The sequence below is a fragment of the Lagenorhynchus albirostris genome, chromosome 6 (genome assembly GCF_949774975.1).
Source record: "Lagenorhynchus albirostris chromosome 6, mLagAlb1.1, whole genome shotgun sequence".
NCBI classification, from domain to species: domain Eukaryota; kingdom Metazoa; phylum Chordata; class Mammalia; order Artiodactyla; family Delphinidae; genus Lagenorhynchus; species Lagenorhynchus albirostris.
Window position 1 is genome coordinate 4,704,832 of NC_083100.1, and position 14,962 is coordinate 4,719,793.

At 45.3% G+C, this 14,962-nt stretch overlaps 1 protein-coding gene across 9 annotated transcripts in view; it reads right to left on the minus strand.

Moving 5' to 3' along the window:
- AGAP1 (ArfGAP with GTPase domain, ankyrin repeat and PH domain 1) overlaps positions 1–14,962 on the minus strand; it is a 555,073-nt gene that overhangs the window by 110,939 nt on the left and 429,172 nt on the right. For 6 of the 9 annotated variants that reach the window (XM_060151780.1, XM_060151782.1, XM_060151779.1 and 3 more), the window contains one exon: positions 10,986–11,147. The exons of the other annotated variants lie outside the window; for them this stretch is intronic. In XM_060151780.1, coding sequence (XP_060007763.1) covers positions 10,986–11,147 — 162 coding nt within the window. The remainder of the gene's footprint in view (positions 1–10,985; positions 11,148–14,962) is intronic. 9 annotated transcript variants of the gene reach the window in all.

Sequence of the window (14,962 nt, forward strand, 5' to 3'; positions counted from 1 at the left end):
CCTCCCAAAGTTCATCTGTTGAAGCCCTAATCCCCATGTGATGACACCTGGAGATGAGGACTGTGGGAGATAATTAGGGTTGGATGAAGTCGTGAGGGTGGGGCCCATGGGATGTGGTTAGTGACAGAGAGAGAGAGAGAGAGAGAGAGAGGGCTCTCTGTGCACTGAGGCCCCCCTTGGACCTTGGCCTGAGTAGATCGCATCACACCCTGGGTCTCAGTTTCATAGCTGAATGAAGTGACATCCAAAGACTCTGACAGCTCCACCATTTTGAGAACATCAAGCAAATGACTTTGAGAGATTATCTTGGAATCCCCTAAAAGTCGGCTGACTCGGGCTCTCCCCCCCCGCCGGCAGAATTCCAACCCCAGGATGCCTGGGGAGAAATGCCTGTCCTGAGTCCTCCTGATGGACATTGGAGGCTGTGGGTTGTTCATGCAGAAAAAGCAGCTCTAAGTTTAGGGCCAACAAACGGAACTGGGGTCGGCCGCAGATCTGTCCTTGTAGACAGCAAGCTTGAGAGCAGTTTGCATCTTTCAAAGGCGCGTCCACTCTTACGTACAGCAGGAGGCTGAGTATGTCTTGTTGCATCAGGAGTGTCTGCAGGGCCCGGGAGCTCCAGGCCACCTTATACCAAGATTTATCGTGTGTTCACTTTGCATATTTTTTCCCTTTCTTGCAACAGCAGATATTTCATTCTGGAGTCTCCAACACCCAGGGTGCTGGGTCGAGGTCCCTTGGGCTCCCTGCACAGGCTGCTCAGGCGGCCACGGCTTATTTAGAGATCTGCTTTCTCCGCCAGACAGTGGGCATGCTGAAGGCAGGGGCCCTCAGTCACTTTTCCATCCAGTCCTAGGCATAGCTCTTGGCCTGCAGTAGGTGATTAATGCACTTTCATGGAACTGAATCTAACTCTTTAGTTTGCGTGTACTTAAAAAAAAAAAAGGACCAAAAATCCTTCTCTTGTTGTCAGCTCATCATGATGGGAATCCTCTGTTCTGGCTTCTCCTACTGTGATCAACTCATCTTTGTTTATTTCCGACCCACAGACTTCCACAAAGGATCTGTGAGCACTGACAGCTTGTGTGTGTTTGTGTCAGAAGGACTGTACCCTGCAGGATGGCTTTTGAGTCAACTGTGCCCCGTCTAGGATGTCAATGTCTAGAGTAAACCCAGGTCTACTCAATTTTAGCAAGTTCATTCTTGTGGAAGCTGGAGTTACAACCTGAGAACTCTCTTTGGAAAAATGATCTGGTTTGTGGGAAGTAGGCAAGTCCATCAGAATATCCAGTGTCTCCTATCACTTCCGCCTCAAGGGCGAAGAAACCCAGCCAACCTGGCTCCCTCATCAAAGTTGCTGCATTTTAGGAATATCATCCAGGAAGATGGCCCAGTTCTTGGCTTTTCCCATTTGCTCTAATTAACTGCTCAGCTTACTGATTTAGAGGCACGTACCAACTAGTTTGTAAATTGAACAAGGAAGTTCAATTAAGAAGTCCTTCCTGTTAGAAGAAATTACTGTTGATTATGGAATTTTGATGGAATGGATGATGGAGACTTCTGATTTTCTTTCCTTTCACTGAAGGGAGCTGCCAAACTTGTAACAAGGGGTAGATGAGGAGTGCTGCTGAAATGGTCACAAATAGGAGATCCAAGAGTGACCCACAAGAGTCACACCGGACAGCTTTCATAATCTCCCCTAGCTTTCCCCTCTAGACACCTCCAAATAATACAAAATCACACGAATCACACGAGAAAGCCCCTGTGGACAAGAAGCAAGCCATGGTGGTAGCTCCTTGGCCATCATGGGTTTCTTGCCAGTCATGTGTGCACCATCGCATCTAACATGGAGTAACCAGCACGTTAACTATGCCCAAGGAGAGAGGAAAGGTGAGAACATCCTGGTGATAAGACACTTAAACAACAAAACTGCTCTCCTAATCGTGCTGTGCAAAATCCCCAAATCACCACTGATGCCCCAAACTGCCCAACCCTCCACATGACCCAACATGACCCAACATGACCCTCGGGTCACAGATGAACCCGAGCTGTGATACACCTGTGGACTGCCTTCTTGTAAAAATGAGTACGCAGGGTGCTTCCCTGGTGGCACAGTGGTTGAGAATCCACCTGCCAATGCAGGGGACACGGGTTCGAGCCCTGGTCCGGGAAGATCCCATATGCCGTGGAGCAACTAAGCCCGTGCGCCACAACTACTGAGCCTGTGCTCCAGAGCCCACGAGCCACAACTACTGAGCCCGCATGCTGCAACTACTGAAGCCCGCGCGCCTAGAGCCCGTGCTCTGCAACAAGAGAAGCCGCCACAATGAGAAGCTCGCGAACCACAAGGAAGAGTAGCCCCCGCTCGCTGCAATCAGAGAAAGCCGATGTGCAGCAACGAAGACCCAACACAGCCAAAAATAAATAAATTTATGTATATATAAAAAAAATGAGTATGCAGGGAAAATGTTGTACAATGCTCCTGCGTAATCATTCATTTCCTCTCCAAATCTTCCAAAATATCAACTAATAAAAATTTTTTCAGAAGATAAAAGGTAACTGATCAATTACAGCAACATCTGTTTTCTTAGCAACTAAGTGAAAACAAAACTTTGTTTTGTGACTAATTCAATCACTACCACTGGTGTTTCAGGTTGCTGTAAATAGAAGACATTTAATGAAAGAGTGATGCTTTTTGTGGCATTTTATTAAATAAGATAACCATTACGTATTAAACCTGCAGAATCTAAAATGAAGTTCTACAACGAAGTTCTACAACATGTTAGCTTCCCCTAACCTTTACAACTCAATGCTGTGCTGTCTTTCTTCTGGACCACCCATGCCTCTCTTAAATATTCTGCCTGAAATCCTAGGTACAGTCTCTGGTGCAAGTCTTCTTCCCATATTAAGGCTATGAATGCCTTGGGGTGAGAGAGAAACTGAGTTTTAATTCTCTCGTCTCCCATGGAGCCAAACACACAGTGCTTCCTCTGTGCTTGTTGCTTAATATTTGATGAAAGAATAAAATGATTCACAATGTCAGGTTCTTCTCTGAAAGAATGAAGGAAAACTAAGTCCTGTCTGGCCTCTGCAACTTGAAGTTAATGTAATTTGTAAACATGTTGGAGACCTCGCCTCTGATGGCTTAGTGGGTACAGCTGTGATGGGCAATTTTTCTACTGTAATGGACAGAGGCCAGTTGTGACTTTTTCTCTACAGGATAGTATTTCAGTATCTACCCAGGATCAACCATACATGAGTCTATAAAGACCCAGAATGAACAACCAGGGCGTGGAGATGAGAAGGATAAAATAAATTTCCTTCTGAGACCTTCAGTAAAAAGCACCATGAACCCAAGGGGACCAAAAAACCCAAAAAACAAAAAACCAAAAAACCTCACAAAAAAGAAACAAAAAACCCCCACCACCAACAACAGGAACAACAGGATTTCTGCATACCCTCCTGTATAATCAGACTGGGTAAATCCAGACTGGCCCTGCATTTTTAAAGAAAGAAAGATCTTTGCTACACAACTTCTAGATGTGATGATCCGTATAAAAGTCAGTGTCTTTACATGGAATCTGAGAAATATCAAGGAAGCCACTCTGCCTGCCCCACTCCTAGATTCAAAAGCCGCTCCACACACCTCAAAGACTTGCTTTTTGCCTGGTGGAAAGAGTTTGAGGCAGAGAATCAAGAGACAGTTCTGTCACCTACCAGCAACCTGACCCTGGACAAGAAAGCCACTTAACCTCTCTCTACTTCTGCCTTTTCACTGGGGAAACAGGAAAATTAACACCGGATGCAAACTTGCATGAATGTTATAAAACTAACGAGAACCACCAGATTGGGGAACCACAGAACTGGGACCGCAGAGACCACGGGTACATTTCAGCCGCAATAACCTCACTCCTGAACCCTGGATAAGAAGGTACCCAGAAAGGAGGGTGATTCAAAGGCAATGCCAAAAGACAGCAAGTCATTAGAGATCTGCAAAATCCCCACTACCCAAGAGCTTTCCAGGCACACACCCTTCAACTTGGTTCTGGCCATGAACCCAGGGCCCCTGGGGCTAGCATCCTTCCGGATTCCGCTACAGTGGCCCAACCAGTGCTGTACTTGCTACAGGGGACCAGGAACCTTGCCTCTCAGGACAGCCCCGGCTCTTACAAAGTTTTCCTTTTAGTATCTGAACCAAAATCCACCTCCTTGAAACTTCCACCCATTGGTCCCAATGAAACCCATCAGGGCCACCCAGGATGATTCAGGACTCTCTTTCCATGGTTTGAACACAATTAGGACGCCCCCATGCCTCTTGTGCTGTGTCACCATCTTGCTTAGCGACACGTGGACTGACTTCTGTTGATCTACGATCATCACTGAGATCAGCACCCAGATCTGAACATACCCATTTTCTTAAATATAACTAATAATCCTGAGCAAATCAAATCCAATTTAAAATCAAGACTGTCACTGATATTTTAATATCTGTTGTTCCCAATGGTCTATTAAATAAGAATACAAGTAGTATTCGGGATTCAGAAGTTTTGTTGAAAAAGGTTAATAATACCACCTTCACATTTTTAATGGTAAGGCTGGGGGATGCTGGTTTCCAAGAAGCTTACCTCAAAGTTAAACTCAACGGTGAAGTCCCTATTTCTGACGTTCTTAATGAACAGTCGTTTTCCCAGATAAAAACATCACAAAGGTGCATATCATTACAAACAGGGCCACAGAATTTGAAAAACTCTCACATATTTTTAGAGACTGTATGTATGGAAAGAACAGATCTAAACCTGGGGGAGCCTCCAAGTAGGTAGATAGGGGGCCAGATGCCCGGTGATGCAGAATGTGCTGGAGAAGTACAGAGGATCCTCCAGCAGTTAGCATGGCAGCCCTTCACCTGCCCAAAGACACACCTCAGGTCTCAGTCCTGGGAACACCTAGGCACACACCCACCTGTCTGACGCACTTCTGCTTTAAATGACATACATCACCCACACTAGCTTGTACCTCTCCATTCTTCCACACTTACCTAAGGAAGGGGCTGGAATACTTTACAATACTGACTCTTTTAATGAGAGTAATAATTATATGTGAGCCCAGTGACCATGCTGGAACTCAAAATACTCATAAAGGAATTCTTCAGTCATAGATTCTACTCCTATAATTCACCAGACTCATTCCATTCATTTTATTTAAATTTTTAAATTTTAATTTTATTTATTTTTTTATATAACAGGTTCTTATTAGTCATCCATTTTATACCCATCAGTGTATACATGTCAATCCCAATCTCCCAATTCATCCCACCACCACCACACCGCCCCCCCCCCCCCGCCCTGTGGCTTTCCCCCCTTGGTGTCCATACGTTTGTTCTCTACATCTGTGTCTCAGTTTCTGCCCTGCAAACCGGTTCATCTGTACCATTTTTCTAGGTTCCACATATATACGTTAATATAGGATATTTGTTTTTCTCTTTCTGACTTACTTCACTCTGTATGACAGTCTCTAGATCCATCCATGTCTCAACAAATGACCCAATTTCATTCCCTTTTATGGCTGAGTAATATTCCATCGTATATATGTACCACATCTTTTTTATCCATTCGTCTGTCGATGGGCATTTAGGTTGCTTCCATGACCTGGCTATTGTAAATAGTGCTGCAATGAACACTGGCGTGCATGTGTCTTTTTGAATTATGGTTTTCTCTGGGTATATGCCCAGTAGTGGGATTGCTGGGTCATATAGTAATTCTATTTTTAGATTTTTAAGGAACCTCCATACTGTTCTCCATAGTGGCTGTATCAATTTACATTCCCACCAACAGTGCAAGAGGGTTCCCTTTTCTCCACACCCTCTCCAGCATTTGTCGTTTGTAGATCTTCTGATGATGCCCATTCTGACTGGTGTGAGGTGATACCTCATTGTAGTTTTGATTTGCATTTCTCTAATAATTAGTGATGTTGAGCAGCTTTTCATGTGCTTCTTGGCCATCTGTATGTCTTCTACGGAGAAATGTCTATTTAGGTCTTCTGCCCATTTTTGGATTGGGTTGTTTGTTTTTTTAATGTTGAGCTGCATGAGCTGTTTATACATTTTGGAGATTAATCCTTTGTCCGTTGATTCGTTTGCAAATAGTTTCTCCCATTCTGAGAGTTGTCTTTTCGTCTTGTTTATGGTTTCCTTTGCTGTGCAAAAGCTTTGAAGTTTCATTAGGTCCCATTTGTTTATTTTTGTTTTTATTTCCATTACTCTAGGAGGTGGATCAAAAAAGATCTTGCTGTGATTTATGTCAAAGAGTGTTCTTCCTATGTTTTCCTCTAAGAGTTTTATAGTGTCTGGTCTTACATTTAGGTCTCTAATCCATTTTGAGTTTATTTTTGTGTATGGTGTTAGGGAGTGTTCTAATTTCATGGTTTTACATGTAGCTGTCCAGTTTTCCCAGCACCACTTATTGAAGAGACTGTCTTTTCTCCATTGTATATCCTTGCCTCCTCTGTCATAGATTAGTTGACCATAAGTGTGTGGGTTTATCTCTGGGCTTTCTATCCTGTTCCATTGATCTATGTTTCTGTGCCAGTACCACACTGTCTTGATGACTGTAGCTTTGTAGTATAGTCTGAAATCAGGGAGTCTGATTCCTCCAGCTCCGTTTTTTTCCCTCAAGACTGCTTTGGCTATTTGGGGTCTTCTATGTCTCCATACAAATTTTAAGATTTTTCATTCTAGTTCCATAAAAAATGCCATTGGTAATCTGATAGGGATTGCATTGAATCTGTAGATTGCTTTGGGTAATATAGTCATTTTCACAATATTGATTCTTCCAATCCAAGAACATGGTATATCTCTCCATGTGTTTGTATCATCTTTAATTTCTTTCATCAGTGTCATAGTTTTCTGCATACAGGTCTTTTGTCCATTCATTTTAAATTGTAAGTATAAGGAAATGATTGTTCTTAATTTAGGTGACAGCATTTTCTTTTTTTAAAAATTTATTTTATTTACTTTTTCATTTATTTTTGGCTGCATTGGGTCTTTGTTGCTGCACGCGGGCTTTCTCTAGTTGTGGAGCCTACTCCTTGTTGTGCACGGGCTTCTCATTGTGGTGGCTTCTCTTGTTGTGAAGCACGGGCTCTAGGCGCGCGGGCTTCAGTAGTTGTGGCTCGCAGGCTCTAGAGCGCAGGCTCGGTAGTTGTAGCGTCCAGGCTTAGTTGCTCCGCCGCATGTGGGATCTTCCCGGACCAGGGATCGACCTGTGTCCCTTGCATTGGCAGGTGGATTCTTAACCTCTGCGCCACCAGGGAAGTCCCAAGGTGACAGCATTTTCTACCATTCTGTGTAGGACTACTGTTCTTCTGCAGAAAAGAACTACTAAAATCGAGTCCGATGAGGGCCAGGGCAGCGAGAAATTCATGGAAGGAAGATCTTTATTTCCATCAGGAGCACCAAGGATCCCCAGGTGGACAGAGAGTTTCTGGCTTTTCAGGCAGCATAAATACTGATGATACACTTTAGCCTTTACTTTCTGCACAAAGATGCCACAAAGGTAAGGAATATCCAGCGCTAGAACCTCTGTGCTCAGCTAAGAGCCTGGGAAGGGCGTGGGGGCTCCCTTTTGGACTTGGCTGGGCGATGGCTCAGAAGTGCATCTGGGGAGCTCTGACCCCTCCCTCGGCGAGGTTCAGGCCAGGCTCTCAGGGGCCACGGTGGACAGAGGCTTCCAGTCTACCGTGCTGATGAAAGATCAGCGGACAGACGTGCCCAGGGGCTTGTAAGAGGCACCGTGAAAGGTGTGGGCAGCACACGGCTTCCGCTGGCTCACCTCCACCTGCCCTCCAACGCCCTCAGAGGCAGGCCTGGGTGGCGGCAGCAGTAGTTCCCACACCCTTTGGCTTCTGGTTGGGTCTGGTCAAGGAGGTGGCGGCATGAGACCAGAGGCAGGGAGGAGAGTGAGGTTAGGCGCTTCCCCTGCGCCCCCTCACCCTTTGGGTCACTGGGGTGGCACATGTCCCTCTGTTGAAGGACACAGCTCCTGACGGAGACCTCCCCCAGACACCGCCCTCTCTGGGTGTTCATAACCGGCCCCTCCTTTCCCCGTCACCCCACTGGGAGTCTGCACCATCCCTAGAGCTCTTCCCACACCCTGCCCACACCTCTGTGGATAGTCCCTGTGGAAAATTCCTATCAACGACCCAGTTGAGGGTGCCATGTTTTTCCCGGGACCCTGACTGAAATAGCTGAATTTTATTTTTCTTATACTCTAAAGAGATTTGAGTCTAGTCATCTGTTCCAATGGGGTATGTCAAAAACTACACAATCCACCTACTTTATGGACACCATCTAGAGAACATTTTGCATCTGCAATTGCGACTTTCCAGCACGAGGTCAAACAAAAGAGAATATACTGGTAATAACAAGTCATAGTGCTTTGCAGGAAAGAGAAATATTTTTTTACAATTAAAATGAAACAGCCCTCTAAAAATATACAACTAGCTTTCATTTCAAGAAGAGAAGGCTTAGTTTTGATGGTTCCCACAATACACTTTGATTAATAAGAGTTGCTAAGAGTACTAAAAAACATTGTCTATCATTGAATCGAAAATGATCTCAATTGAACGATGCCTTCTGACTTTAGGGATGCGAAAATGTGAAGAAAAGAAAAACAGTGTGTCTTGGATACAATCAGTACAGCCTGTCTCCGAAAAACGACTCATTTATAGGTCGGCAGGTAACCTTTCCTCGGGAAAAATGATACGTGCTCTTTTTACCGAGAACTTGTCTTATTTTCTGTTGGAAAGACGTCACACTGTGGCATCACAGAGACAGTCCTCTGAACTACAAAGTGAGGCCCGGCTTCCTCTCTAATCATTAGTGTTGAACTTCTGAACACACACAACCATCACTCATCGTTCATGCCTGAGATGCTGTTGTGGTTTCTAAATTGGGTGTTTCTTTGGTGGCCGGGAGTCTGTCTTTCTGTCGGCATCACTGCCTCAGCAGTAAGGCCCTTTAATGAAAGGGTCTCTGGTTGGTTTGGGGTTGAGGATATGACTCAGCCTCGTCACAGGCTATTGCTTGGAGCACACAGTACAACCTCAGTAACTCAGGCGGTGGAAGATGGAAACATCTCAGGCGTCCGACAAGCTTACAGTCACTTGGCAAGTTTTCTGCAAACTCACGGGATGACCGGGATGCTGACTTGAACCCGCAGCCCGATTAAACACGCAACCGCTACTGATTTACTTTCAGTCTGTATCTTACTCACACAGCTTTCACTATGTCAGTAGGTGGGTGGGATGATTAGAATGTGTAAAATGTGTGTAATGTAGTGAAGGGTGGACTTGATCCCCAGTTTCTACCAAGTGGCAGACACTTGAAAAAAGTCATTGGTTGGAAACACATGACAGACGCGGTACGATATTTATCCGTGAAATGGGCATGAGGCCTTTCCATAGAGCAAATCTTACTCTTCCCTTGGGTATGTGGGGCACAGGTTCCCCACCCTGCTGAGAGGCCATGCATCTTCCTGGCTTTACCTCAGTCCTTTTGTTGGTGGGGTGTGGCCATCTGTGCATGGCTGGGGGCTTTTTGCTGAAGTTGTTGGAAGGTGTCTCATCAATGCTCAGCATCTGTGGCCGATTTCTTTTCCAAAGGGGAAGGTCAGTGGTGTCTGGGTGGGTGCTTTGATCCATAATCATTATTTTTCACCACTGCTGATATAATAGAATCATCCTCATTTAACATAACAGGAGAGAATTGGTTTTTATTGGCTAAACTTGTTAGCAGGAAGCTATGGGAAGCAAAATGGTAAGAAATGTGGTGAAGAAGGGCTTTCAGACTCCTCCCTGCCACCGTGGGAGTCCCAGCAAGCTCCCTGACACTCTGAACCCCAGTCTCCTCATTATAAATGAAAACGCCACCAACCAACTCACAGGATCACGGTAAATGACACAGAGCGTGTACTGTAAACTCTGTCCCTTCCCTGCTAACACATACGCTGTGGGTCTACGGGCTCATCTTTGGATATTAGGAGGGAACAGGCACTTTCTTTAACATTGAAACTTACAGTTTGAACAAAGGAGTATTCAGAAAAAGTGTGGCAGAAATAGAGAAAAAGGATATCAGCTATGAGGGTATTTCCAGCGTATATGGAATCCTTGTTGAAACCAGATTCTTTTACTACTATTGGTCTCACCAATGATTATTCATGTTATACAACCATGTTTGGGAATTTTAATTTTCCTTTGAAGTATCTGTTTAACTTGTTTATTGAAACTACATTAATTTCACCTCCCACAATGTGTGTGTACGTGTGCATGCGTGTGTATCTCCAATTGCATCCATGGAATAAAAGAACACAAGTCCATCAGAAGGGGCCGCTTCTGAAAGATCACATCGGGCCATCGCTGAGAATAAAACCCGACTTCAACAAGTCAAAGGAGAAGCAAGACAAACTGTGTCAGCGGGAATACTAATGCAGCTCACAAAACAAAAAGAGTGACGGACGCTAACAGAAGGGGCGTTTATCATCACACGTCGCTGAAAGTCAGCATCGGAGTGGCTGTCGTACTAGAGTTAAGTCTACCGGTGTCAGGGAAGCTTCCTAAATTAGGAGGCGCCGATCTTTTTTGGAGGAAGACAACATGGCACAGCTCGGCTGGAGCAGACACCTCGACCCCAGGTTGCCGGGGTCGGGGAAGACCAAACAACTTGACCAGATGTTACGAAGGGGACACCAGCGGCACCATCGACCAGGCCACAACCGCCAGGAGGTAAGACAGCTGCTGTGGTTGAACAGTCTCGAGAATCAGTGAGTGAAGAGAGGGTCCCCTAGCACCGCCTTGCTAACAAAAAGCACACGCACTGACCTGCGTTATTGTGCATGTGTGGTTCTGAGGATCAATGATTCCACAAATGAGAAAAAGTAAAAATCAATTTTCAGGAACGCGGACTCTGGCCCTGAGGTCCCGGGAGGCCTTACCGTCAGCAGTGCCTGAGAGGCCATCGGCTTTGAAGTTGCTGGTACTTTTCTTCCTCCGATGCTTCTTTCTGTTGGCGTGAGGGGAGGGGGGCGGGTCGAGCTTGGGGCTGGTGGTGCTGGAGATGCTTGGGCTGGAGCACACGGAGTCACCGAGCCCCGTGTCTGCCACCGGACCGGAAAAGGCAAAAGAACGCAAAGGTCAACACTTACAAAGTAGACTTCGCAAAAGTACTACAGCAACGTTCCTCCAGTGCCACATCATGCTCCGCAAATAACCCCTGGGCCGGAGGCCCAGAGCATCCCGTGTTAAGAGGTCACAGCGCCCCTGCAGTTCAAAGGCAGGCTCTCCTCTTGGCGTCATCCTTATGCTCTGGAGAATTTAAAGTTCTCTCTCTCTCTCTTTTTTATTTTTTAGGCCTGTGCTTCTCCAACTTTTTTTTTTTTACTTTTTATTGGAGTCTAGTTGATTTAAAATGTTGTTAGTTTCCGCTGCACAGCAAAGTGAGTCAGTTATACATACACATATATACACTCTTTTTTAGATTCTTTTCCCATACAGGTCATTACAGAGTACTGAGTAGAGTTCCCTGTGCTCTACAGTAGGTCCTTATTAGTTATCTATTTTATATATAGTAGTGTGTATATGTCAATCTCAATCTCCCAATTTATCCCTCCTCCCTTCCCCCCCGATAACCACAGTTTGTTTTCTACATCTGTGACCCTATTTCTGTTTTGTAAATAAGCTCATTCGTACCATTTTTTTTTTGATTCCACATATAAGCAGTATCCTATGATACTTCTTTCTCTGTCTTACTTATAAAGTTCTCTATTTTGCATAATTGGAGTTCTGGAAAAGGAAAGCGGGAGGTGGGAAGCTTTTTCCTTATTTTTCTCTTCCCATAATTACTGTGATATATTAGGAATGAAGTAAAGACTCTTAGGAATACACGTGAAGTGTCATCTTAAATGGGGTTGATTCCGTGTGTGTACACACAAGATAAAGGCATTCCTGATTCTCTGTCCTCTACCCCCAACATTATGTATGGCTGTACGTTAGTTTATTAGTAGTGAAAATCGGCATGCCACCTCCCTCTCTCACTGATGTCCAGCAATAGGGTTGGAAGTCCATAGTAGACCTGCCAATTTTTGATTCACAGAAGCTACTTACAAAATTTTAAAACCAGTGCACAAATGTGATCATTCACTGGAAGTGAAACTCTCCATTTATTATGTCTGTTTTTACTTTATCAGAGAGAAGAACAGAATGCCATGAAAACACCTGAAATGAACATGAAATTCAACAGAACGGAAAAGTACCCAGAGAAAGTGATGGGGGAACACCATCTAAACACCTCCAAAGTTCTAAGAATTCTGTATTTCATGATTCAGCATCTTTGTAACTCAAAAGACAGAACGTTCTGTGCGATATATTTCATTCATTCAACAAATATTTTTTGAGGCCTACTGTGGGCCACCACTTTTCCAGATGTTTGGGATCCATCACTGAGAAAGATAGATAAAGGTTCCCGTCTGAGTGGCACTGACACAGTAGTGGGGCCACAACCCACAGCTCATTACGAGGTGGTGAGAGCTGGAGAGGGAAAAGGAGGGTGCGAAGGGTGGACACTGGGGAGGCGGCAGCACGGTGAGGGGGAGTTGCCATTTTAAATGACAGGGTGGGTCTCACTGAGAAAGTGACGCGTGAGGCAATAGTTGAAGATGGTAAAGCCATGAGAAGGTGAATGTGCACCTCGGGGAGGAGGAAATTGTCAGAACCTGGCCCGAAGACCAGGTGTGCGCGCCTGGTGTGTTCCAGAAGCAGAGGGGGGTGCCAGTGGCCGGGGCCAGTTGAGGATGGGAGACTCACAGCAAATGGCACTGGAGAGAGGAAGGGGCTTGGCCACTATCTAGAGCCCTGGCTTTTACTCTGGGGGAAATGAGGAGCCTGGCAGGATTTTGAACAGAAGGATGACATGATTTCAAATATAAAGATACTCGAAATCAAAATGAATTTAAAATCTTTTCATTTTCTGATGTTCTAGGACATTTTATCATGTACTGAGAACTGTCAAAGAACACAGTATCTTTTTAGCTACAAATATGGTTCCAGGAATGCCCTAGGATGCAAATTCCTGATATCCTAAGACCGGTGATCCCATCCCATCTCTGCACGGTCAGAAGGATCAACCTTCTTTCCATATCCCCGTCACCTGTGGAGCAAAGGCCTCTGGGAGCCTGTCCTGGGAGGGGTGTGAAGAGTCAACCCACGGCTCCTGCAGGAGAACCTGCCTCACGGAGTCTGGGGCTCCAGGTTGCATCTTTATCCACAAAGTGGCCATTTATTCTGCATTCTCTTTCCAACTTCCCACCTGCTCTCCACCGAAGCCACACTCACCCTGGGTCCGATCCTTACCCCCCAGGCCTGGACGGTACAGCTAACTGCAGGAGGGCTCTCTCCTGCTGGCTTGCCACCTTTTAAGTTGTCCCAGTCTTCTGCAATACGAATCTTCTAAAAGTGGCAATTCTTACATACATTTTTTTAAAAAATGCTAGATCCTACTGAATATCAGATGAAAGCTGTAGGCATCCCAGAAAAAGAAAAAAAAAAAGGCTAGTCTAGTTAATACTTGTGCGCAATTTCAGAGGGTTCAGAAGCTGCCTGATGTTGCTAAGAGGTCCAGGGACCCCAAGACCACTGGCTGATCGTAAAGCAACCCTTTCACATGTTAGTCAATGCTCAAACCTTACAATGAATATTTTTGTACATTTCAAGTATTTGCTGCCCAGGTTTCAAAAGTCTTCACCCTCTGACTGCATCCTCTCTGACTCTGAAGTGTTAAGAACCCATCCTGTGCCGGGTGTGGTGACAGGCCATGGGGAAACAATGGTCCCAATGACCCTCCAATCGCGGAGGCAGATGAGGGGCGCAGGCAGAGACAGCTGCCCTCTGCTGCAGCACGGCTGGCGTTTCATTATTTCACTCTGTCCCTCAGGTGTCCCCTCAATTCAATGCACAATGTTCATTCCCAACTACGCCTCTTAATCCTTATGTCACAATCTCTCCCAAGCTAACATTTCTCATCTCTGAACCCCTACTGATCCTAGAGCTGGCGCTTCCTGCCCTTGGCCGTCTGGCCGTCTGTCCGTTATCTGGATGTAGCTGACATGGTTGTTTCCCAGGGCAGCTGAAGGTGCTCACCCCCGTCCTGAGCCACCCGATGCTGGGCACGCGGTGGATGCAGCATTATAATAGGGACACCTGGGTCCCTTCCATCATCCAGCCGTTCTTTAAGGTGGGTACCAATATCTCTTTTTAAGATGCTCAGAATATATACATAAGCTATACGGTCATGTAACAGGCTTCCATATATGTGAGGTGGCTCTATTTCTGGGTTCTCTATTCTTCTCCAATAATCTTTTCACCTATCTGTGTTCTATTAGCACATGGTCCTGAACGCTACGGCACTTTAGTCACCTCGGTAGCTCATAAGGTAGGGCAAGTCCCCACACTTCGTTATTCTTCCCAATTGTCTTAGGTCTTGTTGGCTGTTCTGAGCACACAACTTTGTGTATTCATCCAAATCGATGGAAAAGATATTCAACAAGGTGAGGTCAAGACAGAGCCTTGAATCTGCACTCACCAATCCACAACCAGAAGCTTTGTTGAGTGATCACTGAGTAGGACCTGGGGACATCATACTGTCTGTGCATCCAGCTCAGACACCTGTGAACTTGCCTATAAAGAAACTATGGTACAGCCTCGTCAAACACTCTGTTGAAAGCTAGACGGGTACCCAACTTACAGATATGTCTGCCAATGTAAAAACAAGAAAGGGAAACCCAGTTAATACCTCTTCTCCTTAATGAACTACCTCTGTTCAATTAAATCACTGTTTCCTTTTCTATACGCACACAAAGCACAGAGTATCACCAATCTAATTCAGAATCCGACCTGGGCTGGATTTTAAACTCACTGG